Source organism: Coenobita brevimanus, chromosome 93, assembly GCF_032717465.1.
Source record: "Coenobita brevimanus isolate Jiangsu-jjx chromosome 93, ASM3271746v2, whole genome shotgun sequence".
Classification (NCBI taxonomy): Eukaryota; Metazoa; Arthropoda; class Malacostraca; order Decapoda; family Coenobitidae; genus Coenobita; species Coenobita brevimanus.
In genome coordinates, this window is record NC_137046.1 from 11018639 (window position 1) to 11037773 (window position 19135).

Below are 19135 nucleotides of genomic sequence, written 5' to 3' on the forward strand. Positions count from 1 at the left end.
ATTTTATTGGATATGTAAATAATATTGCTTAGACTATACTAAATGTATCCCATCTGTTACAAAAACTTACATATGCAAACCCAGACTACAATATCCACATCAGTATTTTGTCCAACCACCATTTTTCCGTATAATGGCCTGGAGTCGATTCGGTACAAAGAGTCAATTCAAAGTTAATTTTTTATAAGCCAGAGTGACATACAGGCATATATTGTACATACACAGAAGAAACTATACTGGCCAGGCTCGTTGAGCCGATGGCTCTTTTGCAAACCTAATAAGCTTTTAAAAATAGCTTGGTTCATCTGTCTCTGACAATACAAAATTATTAATTTATAAAACAAACTTATATACAACGTATTTCTTAATTAATGTTTAAGAACCCACTCATAATTTTATGTTTAATATCCTGTTTAAAGAAGTTAAGATTGTCATTAGTTTTAAGGCAATAAGGTAGGCCGTTCCACATAACTGGTCCTGCACAGAATATATATGACGTTTGCTTGTAAATGTTGTAATTGCTGGGATAATGAGATTTATTTCACAGCCCCTTGTATCATTATTGTGACTGACGTATTGGAACATATTGCTACAGCAGTTAAATCCATTTTGAGCCTTAAATGTAAAATGTATGCTAAAATAATTATATATATGATCAGCGTTTAAAATATTCAGCTTATTAAATGCATTACTAGTTGAATCATATTTTTAAAAATAAGAAATAGTTCTTACTGTCTGTTTCTGCATTACAACCAAGAGATTTTTACAAGCTTGACTCACACCACCCCATACAAAAATACCATATAAAAGATCTGGATATACTAAGGACCGTACACACTTCGAAGTGCAGAGGAGGTAAGCATTTCACGTGTTTTATACAATATACCAAATGTTTTGGCAATCTGACTGTTTACCTCAGTATATGTTCCTTCCATTTTAATTTATAGTCAATGGTGACACCCAAGAATTGAGTCGTTAATTGGTTGCTTATATTATGACTCCAATTATTAACTGTCGTAAGGTTTCAACTTCAGTCGTTCTATAAAAGTGCATATAGTGAATCTTGGATATGTTCAGTACTAATTTGTTTGTCCAGTTATTTAATTTTTCATTTTCATTATTTAATATACTAAACAAGCAGTGTACATTTTCATGAGACATTAATTTATTCGTATCATCAGCATACATGTTTTAATTTGTCACTAGCATTGACAAGATCGTTAATATAAACTAAAACTAACAAAGGGCCCAAGATTGACCCTTGAGGAACTCCTATTGAGATATTTAAGCAACCTGAACATTCTTGATTATTAACGACATATTGTTTCCTGTTACTTAAGTAGGAAGAAAACAATTTAAGGGAAATACCTATTACACCATTATAATTCAATTAATCAAATAGTATATCGTGATCTAACGAATCTTAAGCTTTGGCAAAATCTATAAAAACCCCAACAACATGTTCTTTTCTTTCTACTAATTCATTGATTATATTCATAAAGATTAATAAACTCATTTCTGTTGAATTTTTCTGAAGAAAACTATGCTCCTGAGGATTAATACAATTGATACCAAGAAGGAAAGGGACAAGTTTCAAACATATAGCTCTCTCAGATAGCTTACTTACAACAGGCAGAACTGATATAGGTCTATAATTGTTAAAGTCTTCCTTTTTACCAGCTTTGTAAACTGGAGTAACACGAGCAATTTTCAAAGCGTCAGGGAAAACACCAGTTTTAAAAGATAAATTAATAATATGGACTACTGTATAATAGGGCTAATTATATGAGAGCAAGATTTAACTTTAGAAAAAGGAATTTCATCATAACCCGAGGCAGTATATTTCATACTACTAATAATATCTAGCATTTCTTGTAGGGAGAGATTATGCACCAATTGGTTATGCACCAATTGCAGCTTCCAACGGATCACTTCCCATTCAGCTTGAGCATGGTGCATTAGTTGTCGGGAGGTTCGCACCTGGACTGGTTCCCAGGTGTTTACAGTGCTTGCCCACACCTGTTCAATTGGAATGATGTCGCACCCTTTGCTGGACAGGTTCAAAAGATGTACACTCCTTTCCTCGTCAAACCGCCGCCTTACTGCATGCTGTGTGCACTGGACTCCTGTCTTGGATAATGGTGATTGGTCCATTGTCGAGGAACCATATGCACGAGTAGATGGCAGCATAACGTCCTCCAATATTTTCACGTATTTGTCAGCACTGAACCGTCCTTCAATTTCTGTTAGCTTCCCCACTCCATGTCTACTATTCCACCCCCAGATATTGCATGTTATATGGCTGATTCTTGCTAAATTAGAAATGTTTGCAGCTTCGTACCGTGTGTTATTTCTTTGCCAACAGTGTAACTTTCCATGACTTGTAGATGAATATGTTTTCTCATCCGAAAAAATAGCCTTTCCCCCTAAATCAAAACCTTCATGTTGATACCGTTGTGCAGACTGGAGCCTCCCCTCTCTATTCCGTTCGTTTATTGCCTCCTTGATGGTGGGGTTTCGATGATAGACCCATCTTCATGAAGTCTTCTCCTAACTGTTAGTGAAGACACTTTCAGACTAAGCTCATTTCTAATTTGCGCTGAGTTCTTGAAAGGGGAAGCTTCAGCGAGTTAGCGGATCCTCCGGTCAACACTAGCGGTGGTTTTTCTTAGTCCTCCCGTCCGGCGACGATCTCTAAGGTTACCCTGTTCACCCCAACTCTGCAGCCAATTTTAGTGCGTGATATTCCAAGTTCCCTTGATATTTCGCTTGGAGACAGGCCACTCTCGTTCATACCAACTATGGGACCCCGCATGGTAACTTTATCAGCGTGATATTCCATATCTACAGCGTATGAGATGTGAGGGCTCTTTGAGCCTAACGTTGGAGTGATAAGCATCTCTATACCTCGCTTCATTCTGTGTGTTACATTATTAGATTAAAGACTACTGTTCAGGTCACCGATCATTATTTTAACGCACAATTTCATAACTTGAATGCGATTGATACATTTATGCACCGAATTACTATTATTCTGAAATACAGAACCAGACTGTTTGCTGTTACAGGGAGAAATTGTTCATTACTTATACTGTATGCTATATGTATTCTTTATTATTATAACAGATCACTGCCAATGGAAAATAAGTAGTAATTTTTACAAATATGAATCAAATTATAGTAACGGTAGTGTGAAAAGAACCGACGCTTCCTTCCGTGAAGCTCCCCCCCCCCACACACACAGAGGGTTCCGTTACACAGTGACTATGAAATGATGCAATGCTTCTTAGGTCAAACTGCATTAGGACACATCAACGAGGAACTGAGGCACCGTAAGACCAAAATATCATATGTTAAACATCAACTAGCGACGATGAAACAATACTGTACTTTAATTTTGTCAATATGAATTCTGTTCCGATCCTTTGAAGTGAATCCAGCTACATGTAACATTGGCTGCAAAGCCTCCTGTTCCTCATGTTAATACAGATTAACCAATTTTAGATATATGGAAATAATGCTGATACATCTACCCAGTATGAGTGAACGATGTGATATCGCTACCATTATACTGACAATATCACGCAGTACATTTTAGAGATGCTTAATATGTAATTTATTATTCTCACACTGGTAATCAGTGGAATTAAGCCTCTGTAACCAATCGGCGGGCACGACAAAAATTGCCGCTTTCATTCTTAGGTTAATATTACGTCGTGTTAGTAAGAGAATGCCAGATACCTCCAGATATGTCCTGGGAATCATGAAGTCAACTCTACCTGTTCTGAAGTGAAGATTGGTTGCATTGTGGTCCATCTAAATTTTGCAATGTGTACAACGACTGCTTAAGGAAATGAAAATTTTTATACTGACTCATGGCATACTTTATTATACAAGTACAGTAATTAGTGACTGGCATCAGAATTAACTACGTTGTTGTGGACAGGTGGTGAGATAGTAACTGTTATACTTCAACAAAACTTTTTAACCGATTAGCTGCAAAATGTGCATTTTCGTGCCCCTGCGCCATACAGTCCAGATTCTCGCCATGTTTTACGATTGTCGACCTCCATATGGCGCAAAGTACGTGTTTATGCTTGATGAATGGCCTGGAATGGAGTGATACAATCATTGTCTCGTGCAGTGGTCGGCGGCGAATACTTCCAACCTGCCTGGGAGCTGGTCGACCAAAATATGCTCCAATAGCCATAAAACATGTGATTTCAACTCATCACACTGCATGAACGTGGACACCTAAATTTTCCAGTGTAAATCGAGTGTAGTAAAAATATTTATTTATTTTTATGGTTTTTATTAGTCTACCAAGCTTGAGTTCAAATTTTTTAGAACTTTGACGCGGTCTTTTCAAGTTCCTACCAATCAGAGAAGATGCGCTTAATCTGACTAATGGCTGAGAAAATCAACATCATTATAAGGGGTGTATGTGATTATATGGGCTAAATAGTAGATATGAAAGTACAGCAAGTGTCTCTCTTTTTTTTTTTTTTCTTAATAATGAATGGAGGAAGGAAAATCAAAGGAAAAAAAATAAGTCCATGTGCCTAAAGGCATCCTCCATTCATAAAATACTTATAACAAATGGATTTAAAATCGAGAAGATTTAATGTATGTGCGAAGCAACCCCCAGGAAGTGAATTCCAGAGAATAGTAGTTCTGGGGATAAATGAATTTTGATAAGCAGTGGCTCTGCATTATGGGGGAGAGAGTGTGAGTTCATAGGCACTCCCAGCTGCCCGAGTATTTCGGGAGAAAATGTGAAGGAGAGGCACAATTGAAGCCAGTTCGTTAGAGCATTTACGGTAAAAATATCGATAAAATAGTGCTAAAGAAGCAACATCTCTACGTACTGATAACGGAGGAAGTTCCTGCGTTATGGCAGGATTATTGATTAATTTAATGGCTTTATTTTGAATTTTGTCTAACTGCCTCAATACAACCGCTCCACATCCACTACACAGTGGTGAACAGTATTCGATCTGAGAACACACATGACTTTTGTATATTGTGGCCATCTGCTCGTCAGTGAAGAACTCACGAACTCTGTACATAAGTCCCAGTTTTTTAGAAGAATTTTTAGCAAGGGATTTAACATAAGCTGTCCAGCTTAGGTTGGTGTTTAGAGTAACACCTAGGATATCAATTGTAGTGGATATGGAAATACTGACATAATTTAAAATTATGTGAGAGTCTGAGGGATTCTTTCTATTGGAGAAATTAATGTATTTAGTTTTCTGAGCATTAAATGAGACCAGATTTTTTGGTGCCCATTGATTAATTTTAGAAAGGTCATGGTTCAGAGAAATTAATGTGTTTATTTGGGAATTTATAATATCAAATTGTGTAAAGGAGGTACTAAATGTGAAAGAACTATGAAGGGTCGAGTCATCAGCATAAGAGTGTATTGGGTTGTGCGTGACAGATAGGTCATTTATATGAATGAGAAAGAGGGTTGGCGCCAAAACTGATCCCTGAGGTACACCAGCATTTATGGAATGAAACTGAGAATAAATTCCATCTACCATGACCCGTATTTTTCTACTATGAAGGTAAGAAGAAATTAGAGGAACCGGTGGTGCAAGGCCATAGTGTGACATCTTAGACAATAAGGCCTGGTGCCATACTCTGTCAAATGCTTTTGAAATATCAGGTGCTATTGTGTGTGTTTCACCATGTTGGTCTATTGTTTTGTTAATCTGATGGGTTAGAAGGCAAGGAATGTCTACAGTTGAACGTTCTTGTCTAAATCCATACGGCCGATCATTGATCAATTTATTGATTTCTAGATGGTTGACTATGTGTTTGTTAATTAGTGTCTCAAAAACTTTACCAAGAACGGAAGTTATTGCAATTGGTGTATAGTTTGATGGATCAGAAGTTGCCCCCTTTTTAGGAACACGATGGATTTTTTATTCTTTCCATGGGGCTGGAAAAATGGAGGTACGGATGCATAAGCGGAAAAATTTTGCTAATACAGGAGCCAACATTGAGGGGTAATTTTTAAGTACTATTGAAAGAATTTCATCTGGACCAGCGGCTTTGTCTGCTGAGAGATTCTGTAATACAGCTTGTACGTATCTGGTTTGAATCATGAAAGGAGGTATTTGAGGGGAATCAAAATCAAATACAGGAATAATATGATTTTCTGAATTTAGGGTTGAGTTTGTTGAAAAAATGTCAACAAGAAGGTTAGCTTTTCCACGTGGGTCGCTTACTAGATTTCCATTGGGAGACTGTAACGGTGGAATAGAAGAGGTGGTAGTGAAGTTAGTTTTGAATGAATTAAGGGTTGACCAGAATATTTTGTTATCATTTGGATTGTTTAGTAGTTTGTTAGCTTGTCTATGTAGAAAGTTTGATTTATTAAGATTGATAATTGTTTTGGCATGGTTTCTGATATTTTTATAATAGTTAAAGGCTTCTTTGGTTTTGGTCCTTGTATAAGTGTTATAGGCTATTGTTTTATGATCTGTTACTCTAGCACAATTGTGGTCAAACCATTTAGGAGAATTGCATCTTTTTCTGTAACTATGATGGGGAATGAATGTTTCCAATCTGATTTTAATGAAATCCTGTATGTGGCCCAATGTGGAATTTGCATCATGGAAGAAAAAGAAGGTCCAAGGAACATCCATGAGACAATTTTGAAGTCCCTCCCAGTAAGCCCTGTCCTAGTGCCATTTGGTCATCACGACAGGTTCAGAGCAGGAGGGTGTGGTAGGTGTTAAACTGGTGGCTTAAATCAGACAATGATCCGAGGATCCGAGGGGGCACTTCACTTCGACACTATATTATCTGAATTGGTGATAGACACAAGTCCAATAGGTGGGGATATTGATTGGAGTTGTTTGGTACACGGGTGGGTTGACTGACTAACTGGGTGAGATTAAATGAGTCTGCGAATAGCGCACATTGAAGACCAGAGTCATCAGTTCTGGGTGAATAAGTGAGCCATTCGACATTATGGACATTAAAATCACCCAGAATAGTAATTTCTGATGCAGTATTAATGTTGAGGACACTTAGTTGTGAAGACAGAGAGTCAAATAAACTCGGCTCTGAAGGGGCATTAGGGGAACGATAAACACAACAAAAGAATTTAATTTGTATATGGAATAGTCGAAAAAAGAACAATTAAATATAGTAATCTCCTCCAGGGGAATTTCTGATTTAGCAAGGCAACATACGCCTCCTTTTGAATCAAGATATAACCAGGAAAATTAAATCTAGCTAAATCAGAGGTGGAGCTTACTTGTGTCTCTGTCAGAAATAGCATATCAGGGGATTCAAAATGGAGGATATTTTGAACAGAGATGATGTTGGAGTGAAGTCCCCTAATATTGCAAAAGAAAATTTTACTGCACTGACGAGCAGATTTAGGGTGCCGCAACACTGGAGGTGGCACAGTCGCTTGATGACGACCGGGAGGGCCCTGTGCAGATGACCCAGCCCTGACGGTGGTGGTCACCCAAGAAACCACCGCACTGATTCCTAGTATAGCAGCAGCCATGGTTCTTTTTATGGGGGGGAGAACAGGGATGTGTTGTGGAATGGGTATGATATGTAATGACAAGATCGGTGTTTTTTGGAGAGAGGATAGCTGGTTTAAGGTAATGTAATGTAATATGGATGTGCGTGTTGTTAAAGAGGGCAGCCTGATGCCCTCCGGTGTGTGAGGCAGAAAGATGTGTAACCAGCTACCAAGGCCTAGGAGAGAAAATGGAATCCTGGCTATTCCTTGAGTCTCCAGTAACCTTGGCGGTAGTACTTCCCTGGGCGGGGCTGCCTGCCCCTACTACACGCAGTATCTTCATGTAGTAATATTGGATGTTCCGTATTTATCATGTTTTTTTCTCGTAGACCCTTCCGAAAACAATTATGAATTCAAAGGGGCGGGATAAGAGAGTACATTGAGCAGATTGTCATTGCACGCAATGACGACATTATCTTGAGGAAAATGAGTAATATTTCCGAAATATATAAAGCCTGATACATATAAAATATGTATTTATAAAGGTATCGGAGTATATATTGGTATATTATGTTAAGCGTATATATCTATATGAATATACCGATTTCAAGACATATTATTTCTATGCAAATATATGGACTACATGGGTAAAAATGCTGATATGTGTTACTGGAAAGGTAAATGTATGTATTTTCCTGCTTATGATATAGAGTTATCGTATCTGCAATTTTCTCACAGTCTTCAGTGAAAACTGATTGTTAATTGAATGAGTTCATAGACTTGTGAGTAGATTTACGAGCTGTGTAGTGCATGCAGTGACAATATATCATAATAAAAATGCACAATATTAGTTCCACTTACCTAGGCAGTATGCCTATATCTATCTATATATATATATATATATATATATATATATATATATATATATATATATATATATATATATATATATATAATCTCATCAGCCGTTTGGGTGTCCACTGCAGGACCGGCCTATCCCGACCGAAGTGGGGACGATACAGCTAATGTATCTCTACCAAGTGGCTTAGGCTGTCTAGCAGAGATTGTATGCAGGGTGTGAAGTGCTTGTAAGTGTAATTGAAGTGTTGGAGTGGCTTTGGATGTGTGTGAAGTCTGTTAACCAAGCGTAATCGGCCCGCGCACGCCGACTGGGTGCAAGCATACTTCATAGTATGCGACACTGGTTCAACCACAGCACCCCTTGTGTCCGCCAAAGTAGTATGTGGCCAGAAGAACGCTTCCAAAGTTTATTACCCTGGCGGGGTGCGAACCCTCGTCCTTCAGTGTACAAAGGACACAGAGGCAATATATATATAAAAATATTCCATTGGATCCCTGGGGTGCTGGGCGAGGCACTGCACTGGGAGGGCAATAAGCGTACCGCCCTCCGCCTATCGGCTCATGGTCGCTAAGCTCATAGGTCCCTACCCTGGGGTTCCCTACTTTATAAAGACGTGAAAAATCCCAGATCTGTCCAATATTCCGGACAATGGGCTCCAATGGGTTAAAGAGACCGATTGGTTTGCAGGTCATTATATATATAAATATATATATATATATATATATATATATATATATATTATATATATATATATATATATATATATATATATATATATATATATATCATCATCATCATCATCATCAGCCATTTGAGTGTCCACTGCAGGACCGGCCTATCCCAACTGAAGTCGGGACGATACAGCCAATGTGTCTCTACCAAGTGGCTTAGGCTGTCTGGTAGAGATCGTATGTAGGGTGAGAAGTGCTTGTAAGTGTAATTGTAGTGTTGTAATGGCTTTGGATGTGTGTGTAGTCTGTGAACAAAGCGTAATCGTCCCACGCAAGCCAACTGGGTGGAAGCATATTTTATAGTAAGTGACACTGGTTCAACCACAGCACCCCTTGTGTCTGGCAATGCAGTACGTGGCCGGGTGAACACTCCCAAAGTTTATTACCCTGGTGGGGCACGAACCCTGGTTCACCAGCAGTGTACGAAACGCACACTCTACCACTGTACCACAGAGGCTCATATATATATATATATATATATATATATATATATATATATATATATCTATTGCCAGACGCCTCAGTCCCGTTTGGGGTGGCCACAAACAAATCGCCTCCAAGTCGCCCTGTCCCCTGCCATTTCACTCCCCTGCTCCCAACTCACACCCCTCTCTCTCATATACCTCTCCACCCCATCCCTCCAGCTCATCCTCGGCCTCCCCCTCCCTCTTTCCCCCTCCACCTCACTCACATACACTCTCTTCGTCAGTCTTTCACCCTCCATCCTCTCCACATGGCCAAACCACCTCAGTATGTTCCTCATAACGCTTCCTATCACATCCACATCAACACCACAACGCTCCTTTATATCCTCATTCGTCAGCCTGTCTCTCCATGTGACTCCACAGGCTCCTCTTAAATAACTCATTTCCACTGCTCTCACTCTTGACTTGTGTCCTTCCAACAACGTCCAAGGTTCACTTCCGTACGTTAGAGTTGGTATCACAATACTGTCATGTAGTAACTTTTTCACTTCCATATATAATATATATATATATATATATATATATATATATATATATATATATATATATATATATACACACGTGACGACAGCATGGTTGCCTCAAGGCAGCTGACATACTTTGCAACTCCCGGGAATTACTGTTCACACATTTTATTACTAAGCCTGCTTGACTAAGGTCAAAGCCAGAGGTGGGAATGGGTGTCAGTATGCGACAGCGACATTGAAAGGGTTAATATACATTCAGTATTTCTATACAAACTCTGTAAGTGGTGAGAAAGATCTATTTTTGGCACCACCGAGGTGGACAGCAATAATTTTTTACTCGAAGCTAAGGGTTTAACGTCACATAAGTTGTGAATCACAGGTCATGCTGATGTTTTTTTTTTTTTTTTTTTTTTTTTTATGTGTCCGACTCTGGGCATAGGCTTCACAGCCTGCTATCAAGGCCCAGTAGTCCTCCTACATACCATACACCTCTACATGTCACCACTTGAAACAGAGTAGCCCTTCTTTTCTCAACCCAGGCTTCTCTTTGGTGGAAAACATACATTTTGCTTTAAATTCATTATATCTTAAATATCTAACCTTTACATTCTTGTTGGATCTGATCTTATGACGATGAAATTCATCAAGAAATAACAGAAGTTACACTAAGATGTCGTACAGAACTCCATTATACTGTTCTGATCATCAAGGCACTTCTGCCCCAAGATAACCCTGATTCTTCGTCTGGTGTAACGCAGTATTTATATTTTCATGAGACACACTAGCCTCTTTTATTTTCTGTTTTCTTATTGACTTAAACTACATCACTAAAATTTGCTTCCTGACATTCCATCATCTTAGTGCGGATTATGTATTATACTAATTGTTTTCAGCTATTGGAGCTGAGCCACCCTCACAACTTGAACATTAATTGTCCTTGACAAAATTCAGCCACTCTTTTGTTACTATACTCTTTTCACTCTAACGACCAAATATTGCCATCTCATCCTCATGAACACTGAGTTGAGGTAGTAAAAATAACACTAGAATGTAATGTTAGGACTGAATAATGCCACAGAAAGGATGTGGTGTGGTAGTATTGTCGCTGTCTGCAACTGAGCTGCCTGGAATGAGTTGCAAGGGGACGAAAATCTGGACCAGGTTAAGGTGAGGCATCTATACAGGTGGTAGGAGTGAGCCTTTAGTTATTAGACAATTTAATCGGTCCTCCAACTTGGTCAGAAATCCAACTGAGATGATGGAAGTATGGGATCCTCATCAGGGTAGAATAAATGTGTCATTTTATGGGAAGGGGGAGGAGGGCTGATGCTGTATCGAGTAATCTGCTGTAACTAACCCATGGCCATTATATACTAAATTTTGATTATGGATACCCAACAGATGGATGTGTTCACAATACTCGTACTGTCTTTCAACGTTTCATGTGATTTTGCTGTACCTTGAGAACTGAGTGGTAAACATTAAATATTTTCAATTAGAAAACATTGCTAAACCGACATTTTGTTCCATGTTATGCGAATTTTGTTCGGTGGAGTAGGGTCCAAGTGGTCGCTATATTCAAAGTTCGGAAAATCGTGGTACGATATAGTAAGGAGAGGGAATGGTGGGTCTAATAATTTATTGACTGTGTTCTCGTAGATAATATATTTGTGTTTTTGGTCAAACTTTCTCTCATGGTAACTCTTATCCTCCTGTATTATGTTCAACTTTCCATGCAGTTTTGTCATCAACCAGCCTTTCTTCTAAGAAAATCATGTTGATACCTCTTCTCAGACTTTGCTTTCACAGGCGTTTCCCCGTATAAACTTAACATTCTCATCTTCACACAACTCACTCTCTACTGCGTAATCCTGTATATTGCCATTTAAAATGAAAACCAAGAGTTGTCCCCTCCATATGGTCGATTATGTTTTGCAAGTAATTTAACTAAGTTCTGCTTCTCATTGCGTCTGCTCATGTTGCTTTTCTCTCTCTTTGTGGACTCCTCAGCATCACAGTTCCTCCCCTTGGATTAACCACTTCAATCCGATGACGTATATTCTGTTTCATTCTTGGTACCTCCAGACGATTCTGTTCGGTTGATGAGATACTTTTGATCTAGAAGGCTTTAATAAAGACTTAAATAACCATTCCAAAACAAGAAATATCTCTTAGGTGCACAAAACCTGTTGAAGTTAGCAAAAATAAACGGAAACACACACACACACACAATCACAGTTAAGCCATCGGGTTTAGGGGTTTAAGAAGGAGTTTGGAACCCTTCTTGGGCCGGAGCACAAGTGAAGCACTGTCGGTGGTAATTTCTTCATGTCCCGCAGCCACGGCCATCTCAACGACCAGCACGAGTTTGGCCAGAGCGACCTTCACTTCCATCAGGGCGAACCTCATTGCTGGAAGGAAACATCATCATCATCATCATCAAAGTGCTTGTATTGATGGAACCGCATTGCTGGAGGGAAAGATTATGATGTTAGGGCCACATAATTATTAATACTCAATGTATGCAGGTGTGAGTTCAAATATCTAATGGTTAATTATGGAACATTAATTTTGTTTTATGATATGGTCAGGCTCCATCACATATTATAGAGTACAGTCACCTGAGTGACACATGAGCTCTCATCGTCACCCAGTAAATATCGTGATGAATAGTAGGAGTTTCTCCACATTCTCGTACGATATTCATAAATTTTCTGTCAAGGTGCATTTGCAATTTAAATAGAATGAATAATAACAAGAAGAATATGAAGAAGAAGAAGAAGCACAAGAAGAAGAAACTGATAAAGAAGAAGAAGAAAAAGCTGTAGAAAAATCTGGGTCTGTTAGGACTGCAGGCCACCTCTCTACCGATTGAGCCACTCCTTCCCCTATACGCAATCGACCTTTTGACTTAGCTGACCTAATCAGTTCACCGTCCATTGATTCTTTTATCACTGACATAAGTGTTGTTGAAATCCTTCAAGGAGTTGAGGAGATATTGCACCCACACCCATATGGCTTTGACCTTTGACCCTTTAACCTGTATCACTGACAAAAGTTTAGTCTAATTCCATTGAAGGTTTAAGATGTCGCACCCACACCCATATGCCCTTGACCTTGCTGACCTAATCAGTTCATCATCCCTTCATACTTTATCACCGGCAAATATCTCGTCGAAATCCGCTGATGGGTTCAGGAGATATTGCACCCACACCCATGTGACATTGAGCTTTGGACCCTTGACGTTGCTGACAAAAATGGTTCATTGTCCTACCATACCGTATCACTGAAAAAAGTTTGGGCGAAATCCATCAAGCGGTTCAGCAGATTACGACCACACCTGTAGTACCTTGACCTTGACCCCGTGAGCTTGCTAATCTAATCAGTTGATTGTCCTTTCATACTATATCACTGACAAAAGTCTGGTCAAAATCAGTCAAGGAGCTCAAGAGATGTTACGCCTACACATACATGCCCTTGACCTTTGACTATTTAATCTTGTTGATCTAATGACCCTGAATTATGACCTTGACTTTAGACCACTTGACCTAACTGATTTAATCAGTTCATCGTCCTTTCATACTGTATCACTGACAAATGTTTGGTCGAAATATATCAAGCAGTTTAAGAGAAATCACGTCCACTCCCATATGACCTTGGTCTTGACTCCATGTCCTTGCTGACCTAATCAGTTCATTGTCCCTTCATACTCTATCACTGACAAAAATTTAGTCAAAATCCATCGAGGTGTACGGGGGATATCGTGTCCACACTCATATGACCTTCACTTTGTCAATCTAAGTGGTTCATCATTCTTCCACACTGTGTTTGTGAAAAAGTTTCGTTGAAATCCGGCAACAGGTTCAGGATATATCGCTCCCTCAAACATAAATCAAGTCTAATACATATGACCTTCACCTTTGCCCCCTTGACCTAGCTGACCTAATCAGTTTATCATCCCTTAATTCTGTATCACTGACAAAAATTCGCTCTAAATCCGTTAAGGGATCCAGGAGATATTGCACCCACGTCCATGACTTTGACCTTCGACTCCTTGACCTTGCTGACCTAATCAGTTCATTGTCCCTTCACACAATATCACTGACAAATTAATTGAAATCCATCTCGGTGTTCAGGTAATATCGCACTCACACCTATACGACCTTGACCTTTGACCCCCTTGACCTTTGACCCCTTGACCTTGCTGAGGCAATCAGTTCGTCATTTCTTCATACTGTAAAACTGGCAAAAGTTTGGTCGAAATTCGTGGGTTCAAGAGATACTGCGCCAACACCATGTGACCTTGACCTTCATGACCTAATCAGTTAGTTGTCCCTTGATATTGTATCAATGACAGAAGTATTGACGGTTTCCGGAGAAATCGCACCCACAAGGATAAACTAAGTTGACTTCCATACGACCTTGACCTTTGACCTCTTCACCTAACTGACCTATCAGTTCATCGCTTCTTACCGGAAGGCCGTCGATGGGTTCAAGAGATATTGCGTTCAAAATAGTGTTAAGGACACATGGACCCAAGCAATCATGAACGCAAGCATGAATGCACGCATTGACGTACAGACCAATGACTTAATGCCTCCTCCACCATACGTGGGCAGAGGTACAATTAAGTAATCCTTACCTAACCCTAAACCCATCCACCAAGATTGGTTCATAGTGCATGAAAAGTATAACCTGACCGTACCCAATAACGTTGCCTTTGTTCTATTGTTCTGAGAACAAGAGTAATTTACCCTTGTTTAACATTATCCCTTTTCACAAACTGATCCAAAATAAGTCCGGCCTGCTTGAAATAAACGGTCGAATATTTGACTTTGTCCTGTGACCTTTATGTATGATCGATAGTTTTCAAAGCTGAATCAGTTTACTCTTCCTCATCTATGTATTTTCCACCAAGTTCGGTTGCAATCGTATCAAAACTGTAAGTTGGCTTTGCCTTTGGTCTGTGACCTGTTACTTTTTTACAAATTTAATCATCAGTTCCTCTGATGGTCCTGTCATTATGAGAAATCTGGTGATATTCCATCCAATATTTTTTTTTTTTGCATAATCTTGATAAGAACCAGACAGACAGACAAAATTAACAGCAGAGAACCCGGACCAACCACAAAAGCCCATCCTGTTGCGTGCGCTGATGTAAATGACATAAAGTTATTTCTGACAGTAACTATGTAGTGGGCTTGTTTAGTATCGACCTTTGCTAATATTATTTAGTAGTAAAAAAATACACAGTACAGTAATAATAAAGGCTTAGGAAATAAACTTATTCCAAGAATCTGGCCGGCCTTCGAATCGACCTCTGGTTTAATGGGCACTGTTCCTGCCATAGAACCAGTGCAGTTCGGGCGTCCCATTATTAAAGAAAAAAAAAAAGTGTGTGAGACGGTCTTGATTTTGTTTCCTGGTAGATATTAGGATAAATCTGAGTTATGTTAGGTTGAACCAGCTTAGGTTAGGTTTAGTTACATTATATTAAGGTGGCGTGAACAAGGGTAAATTAGGTTAGGGTGAACTTAGGTTAGGTTGGATTGAACTAGGTTAGGTTAGATTGAACTAGAGTAGATTAGGTTATGTTGAACTAGATTAAGTTAGACTATTTTGAACTAGATTTGGTGAGGTTAGGCTGAACTAGGTTAAATTTGGTATGGTTGAACCAGGTTAGTTTCAGATTCGGTGATGTTATGGATCAGGCAAAACAATATATATCGCTTTACCAGTGCAGTTTCTCGATCCCATTTCAACGGATATGTGTGTCTGGTAATTAATACTGACCTTGTCTCCTATACATTATATTAGGCTAGCTTAAGTGAAATAAGATAAGGTTAGGTAACGTAAGGTTATGTTAGGACTGGTTAGGTTAGATTTGGTTTATTCTCGGGTGAGGTTAGGTTAGTTAAGGTATCAGTATACTAAAAACACATGGCAAGTTACTAATATAATGCACAGGTTGAGTTCCAAAAGGCATGTGTGTAAAATGTGCTTCATGTTGACGTTATTTGCCTGTTAACTTTGATGAGGTTAGGTTTTAGGACAAGTTTGTTTCGTTTCCGTTAGGTTACGGCAGACGAAGGTGGATCAGAATATTAAGTTATATTACGTTTGGTCAGGTATCAGAAAGCCGAAAACACATGCCACATTAGCAAGTGCTTGACGTTGACCTTGTTCGCTGCAAAGTAGGTTAACTTAGGTTAACTAAGGTTAGCTTCGGTAGGTTACATTAAGTTTTAGGTTAGGAGAGTTATCTTAAGGAGCTCAGGGGAGATCAGGTTAGCTTGTTAGATTATGTTTGGTTAGGAATCAGAAAAAGGAAAGACACATGTGACGTTACCAAGACAGTTCCTGGGTCCCACTCCTTAGGGCAGATGAGTGAAGTGCTTGATGGTGGCCTTGTTTGCAGCCGTTTTAGGTTAGGGCACGCTGGATAAGGTTAGGTTAGGATAGATTATGTTAGGTTAGGTATAAATACACATGTGACGTTACCGAGACAGTTCCTGGGTCCTGCTCCAAAGGGCAGATGAGTGAAGTGCTTGATGTTGGCCTTGTTCTCGGGCATGAAGCGATCTGGACGGAACTTGTCAGGCTGGGGCCAGTAGCGGGGGTCGTGGTGGAGACTCCAGACTGGAAACTGTACCAAGTCCCCTGGCCTTAGCACCACTTCTGTCCCGGGCACTCTAGCCAATCAAATGAACTAACGTTAGAGGGAATAGAACACTTGAGTTTTCCCGGCCATGAACGGGGTAATGGGGCGCCAGTAGTAACAATCATGGTCTCTGCTGACTCACTCTCAGCTGAATCAAATCGTCTGGCATAGCTGGAGTTCAAGACTAGAGCTGTCTTTAACATGAGTGTTTTACCCTTTTAACTCTAACATTGCCTAAAATTACCATCAGTGCAACTTGAATGCTGAGCTGCAACAACAGATTAACATTAAAATATGATGCTAGTCACGAAGAAGTGCTATGGAATGTATCTAATCATAATATTGTCTTATTCCGCCAGTGAGCTACATGACACAAGCTGCAAAATGGACGAGAATTATGGCTAAGATAAAATGAAAAGAATGGAGTAACACACACGATCGGAAAAACTCATATTTTGATACATAAAATCCAGATGATAATATTGGGGATTTGTGGTCTATTAATCTTCCACATGGAAGATAGGACATCCAACGAAACTACCCGAAGTCGCAAATGTGTAAGACTAAACAATTTCCTACTAGAGCTGTGAACTCTACTCAAGCCTAGGTAATTCAAACAATACTGCCACAGTTTTAAAGGGAAAACTTATATGTCTCTTGTGTGGGTTTTCAAGCTGTAGACATGCCGTGATTCGCAAGGCGCGAGTCAGAGTTTTGTTCAACACGTCCTCAGGTCTGAGTATTATCTGACTACGGATTGTGAAAAATAAGGCCACCTGCTTTTTGTTAGGGCACAGTTGCAATACTACAGAGAAGACGTATTGCATTAATCTGTATAACAGACATTTCACTTCCTGCTACAAATGATGCGAAATAAACAATATTTACACTAGGTTGAGACCGTTTCTAGTCCAACTCTTATTTAAGTATTGATCCCCCAAAATATAAGACAGCACTAGTTTAGGTGACAACAGAGCAGCCACAAAGGCTTTTTTTTTTTTCACTTATATTAAAGAAAGCCACACAATTTATATATTCCATATATTAGGGTTATAAGTTTTTGATGCTTTTTTTCATATAAAAGATAGCCTGTATCATAAATTGATAAACTTTTGTTTAAAACAAAGAAAAAAATGCTATTCCTCTCAGTTTTAAAAAAAGATCACCCCCAAATAAAAAAAAAAATGGATTACCATATATTTAACGTTACCACACTCAAGTTCAATCGGTTTCTCAATCTTTGTATAGATTTTTTTTATAACTTTATAGACTTGCACAGAAGCTTTAAGAACTGTTTAGAACTTTCTAGAACAGTTTGTAACGTTCTAGTATGGTTTAACATTGTTTAGAACATTCTAGAATAATCTAAATATCATAAAACAACGCAGTTTTCCGTTGCATATTAAATATTTTTGTTTTTCAGATAACCATAATGTCGCACAGAAGAAGTGATACTCTCGTAGAAAAGAACAAGGGTGTCTGGACCAGTAATTTGGTGCGGTTCCAGCAGTCACATAGAAGAAGAAGAACTGTGCCTTTTGAAAGAGCCTTCATTAGAAGAAATGTGCAGAATGCCAAACCAAATGCAAGTTGTTGGACATTACCAGTTTCTTGGAGCAAAAATCAAATTAAGAAAAGAACGCACGGTCAAAATTTCCATAGAAGTTACAAAGTTATGGGAGAATAAATTGAACTTTTCACATGTGTCAGATCAAGCAATACAAGCAAAGCTTGACAAGATGCTAAAATCTTACAATGAATGTGTGAAGAGGGGGAAACTATGATGCTCTAAATATACTTCTTGATGTCAGAAAAGTAAAGGGTCAGTGATTATCCACTAAAGATAAACAACTCTAACACCTACAAGTGCAAAGCAAAGGAGAAGTGGGGTACTTAACAGGTCAAGTTGCAAGTAAGGAAACCATTCACCCTTGAAAAAGACGAAAACTGCCTGATGCACATATAGTACCATCAACATCTTACGATCTTTCATCTAGTGGTAGCTTCGCTGATCTTTCATCTAGTGGTAGTTGCACTGAATCTGATGACAGCGAATATAAGGATGAAAAAGAGACTAATCATCCACCAACCAGAAAACACAACAGAAGTAAAGTTGCAACTAACTTGGTGACATCCACTTGAGTATCGACAAATAAAACTGCTAAAATATGCAAACAATTGTCACAAGATGGTATTGTCATTCCAGCTCCAAGTCAAGCAGCAATTTACAAGTCAAGATACAAAGAGACTGCTACACTGAAGGAGGAAATGATTGCAAAGTTACAGTCGGAAACATGGTCTTTACATTTCGATGGAATGTGGATTGATGAAAATGAGTACCAGGTAGTCCTACATGAAAGTGAAAGAACCGAAATAAAATTGGATGCATTGAGTTTGGGAAATGGCATAGCTGAAACTATTGCTGAAGGAATTGCAGAAG

The 19135-nt window shown here is 38.9% G+C and overlaps 1 protein-coding gene across 1 annotated transcript in view; it reads right to left on the reverse strand.

Moving 5' to 3' along the window:
* Nucleotides 1-12272: 12272 nt before the first annotated feature.
* Nucleotides 12273-19135, reverse strand: part of LOC145412553 (cytochrome P450 9e2-like) — an 88118-nt gene continuing 81255 nt past the window's right edge. Inside the window, exons 6-7 of the mRNA XM_080282459.1 lie at nt 16536-16726; nt 12273-12445 (exon numbers count right to left, since the gene is read on the reverse strand). Coding sequence (XP_080138585.1) covers nt 12273-12445; nt 16536-16726 — 364 coding nt within the window. The remainder of the gene's footprint in view (nt 12446-16535; nt 16727-19135) is intronic.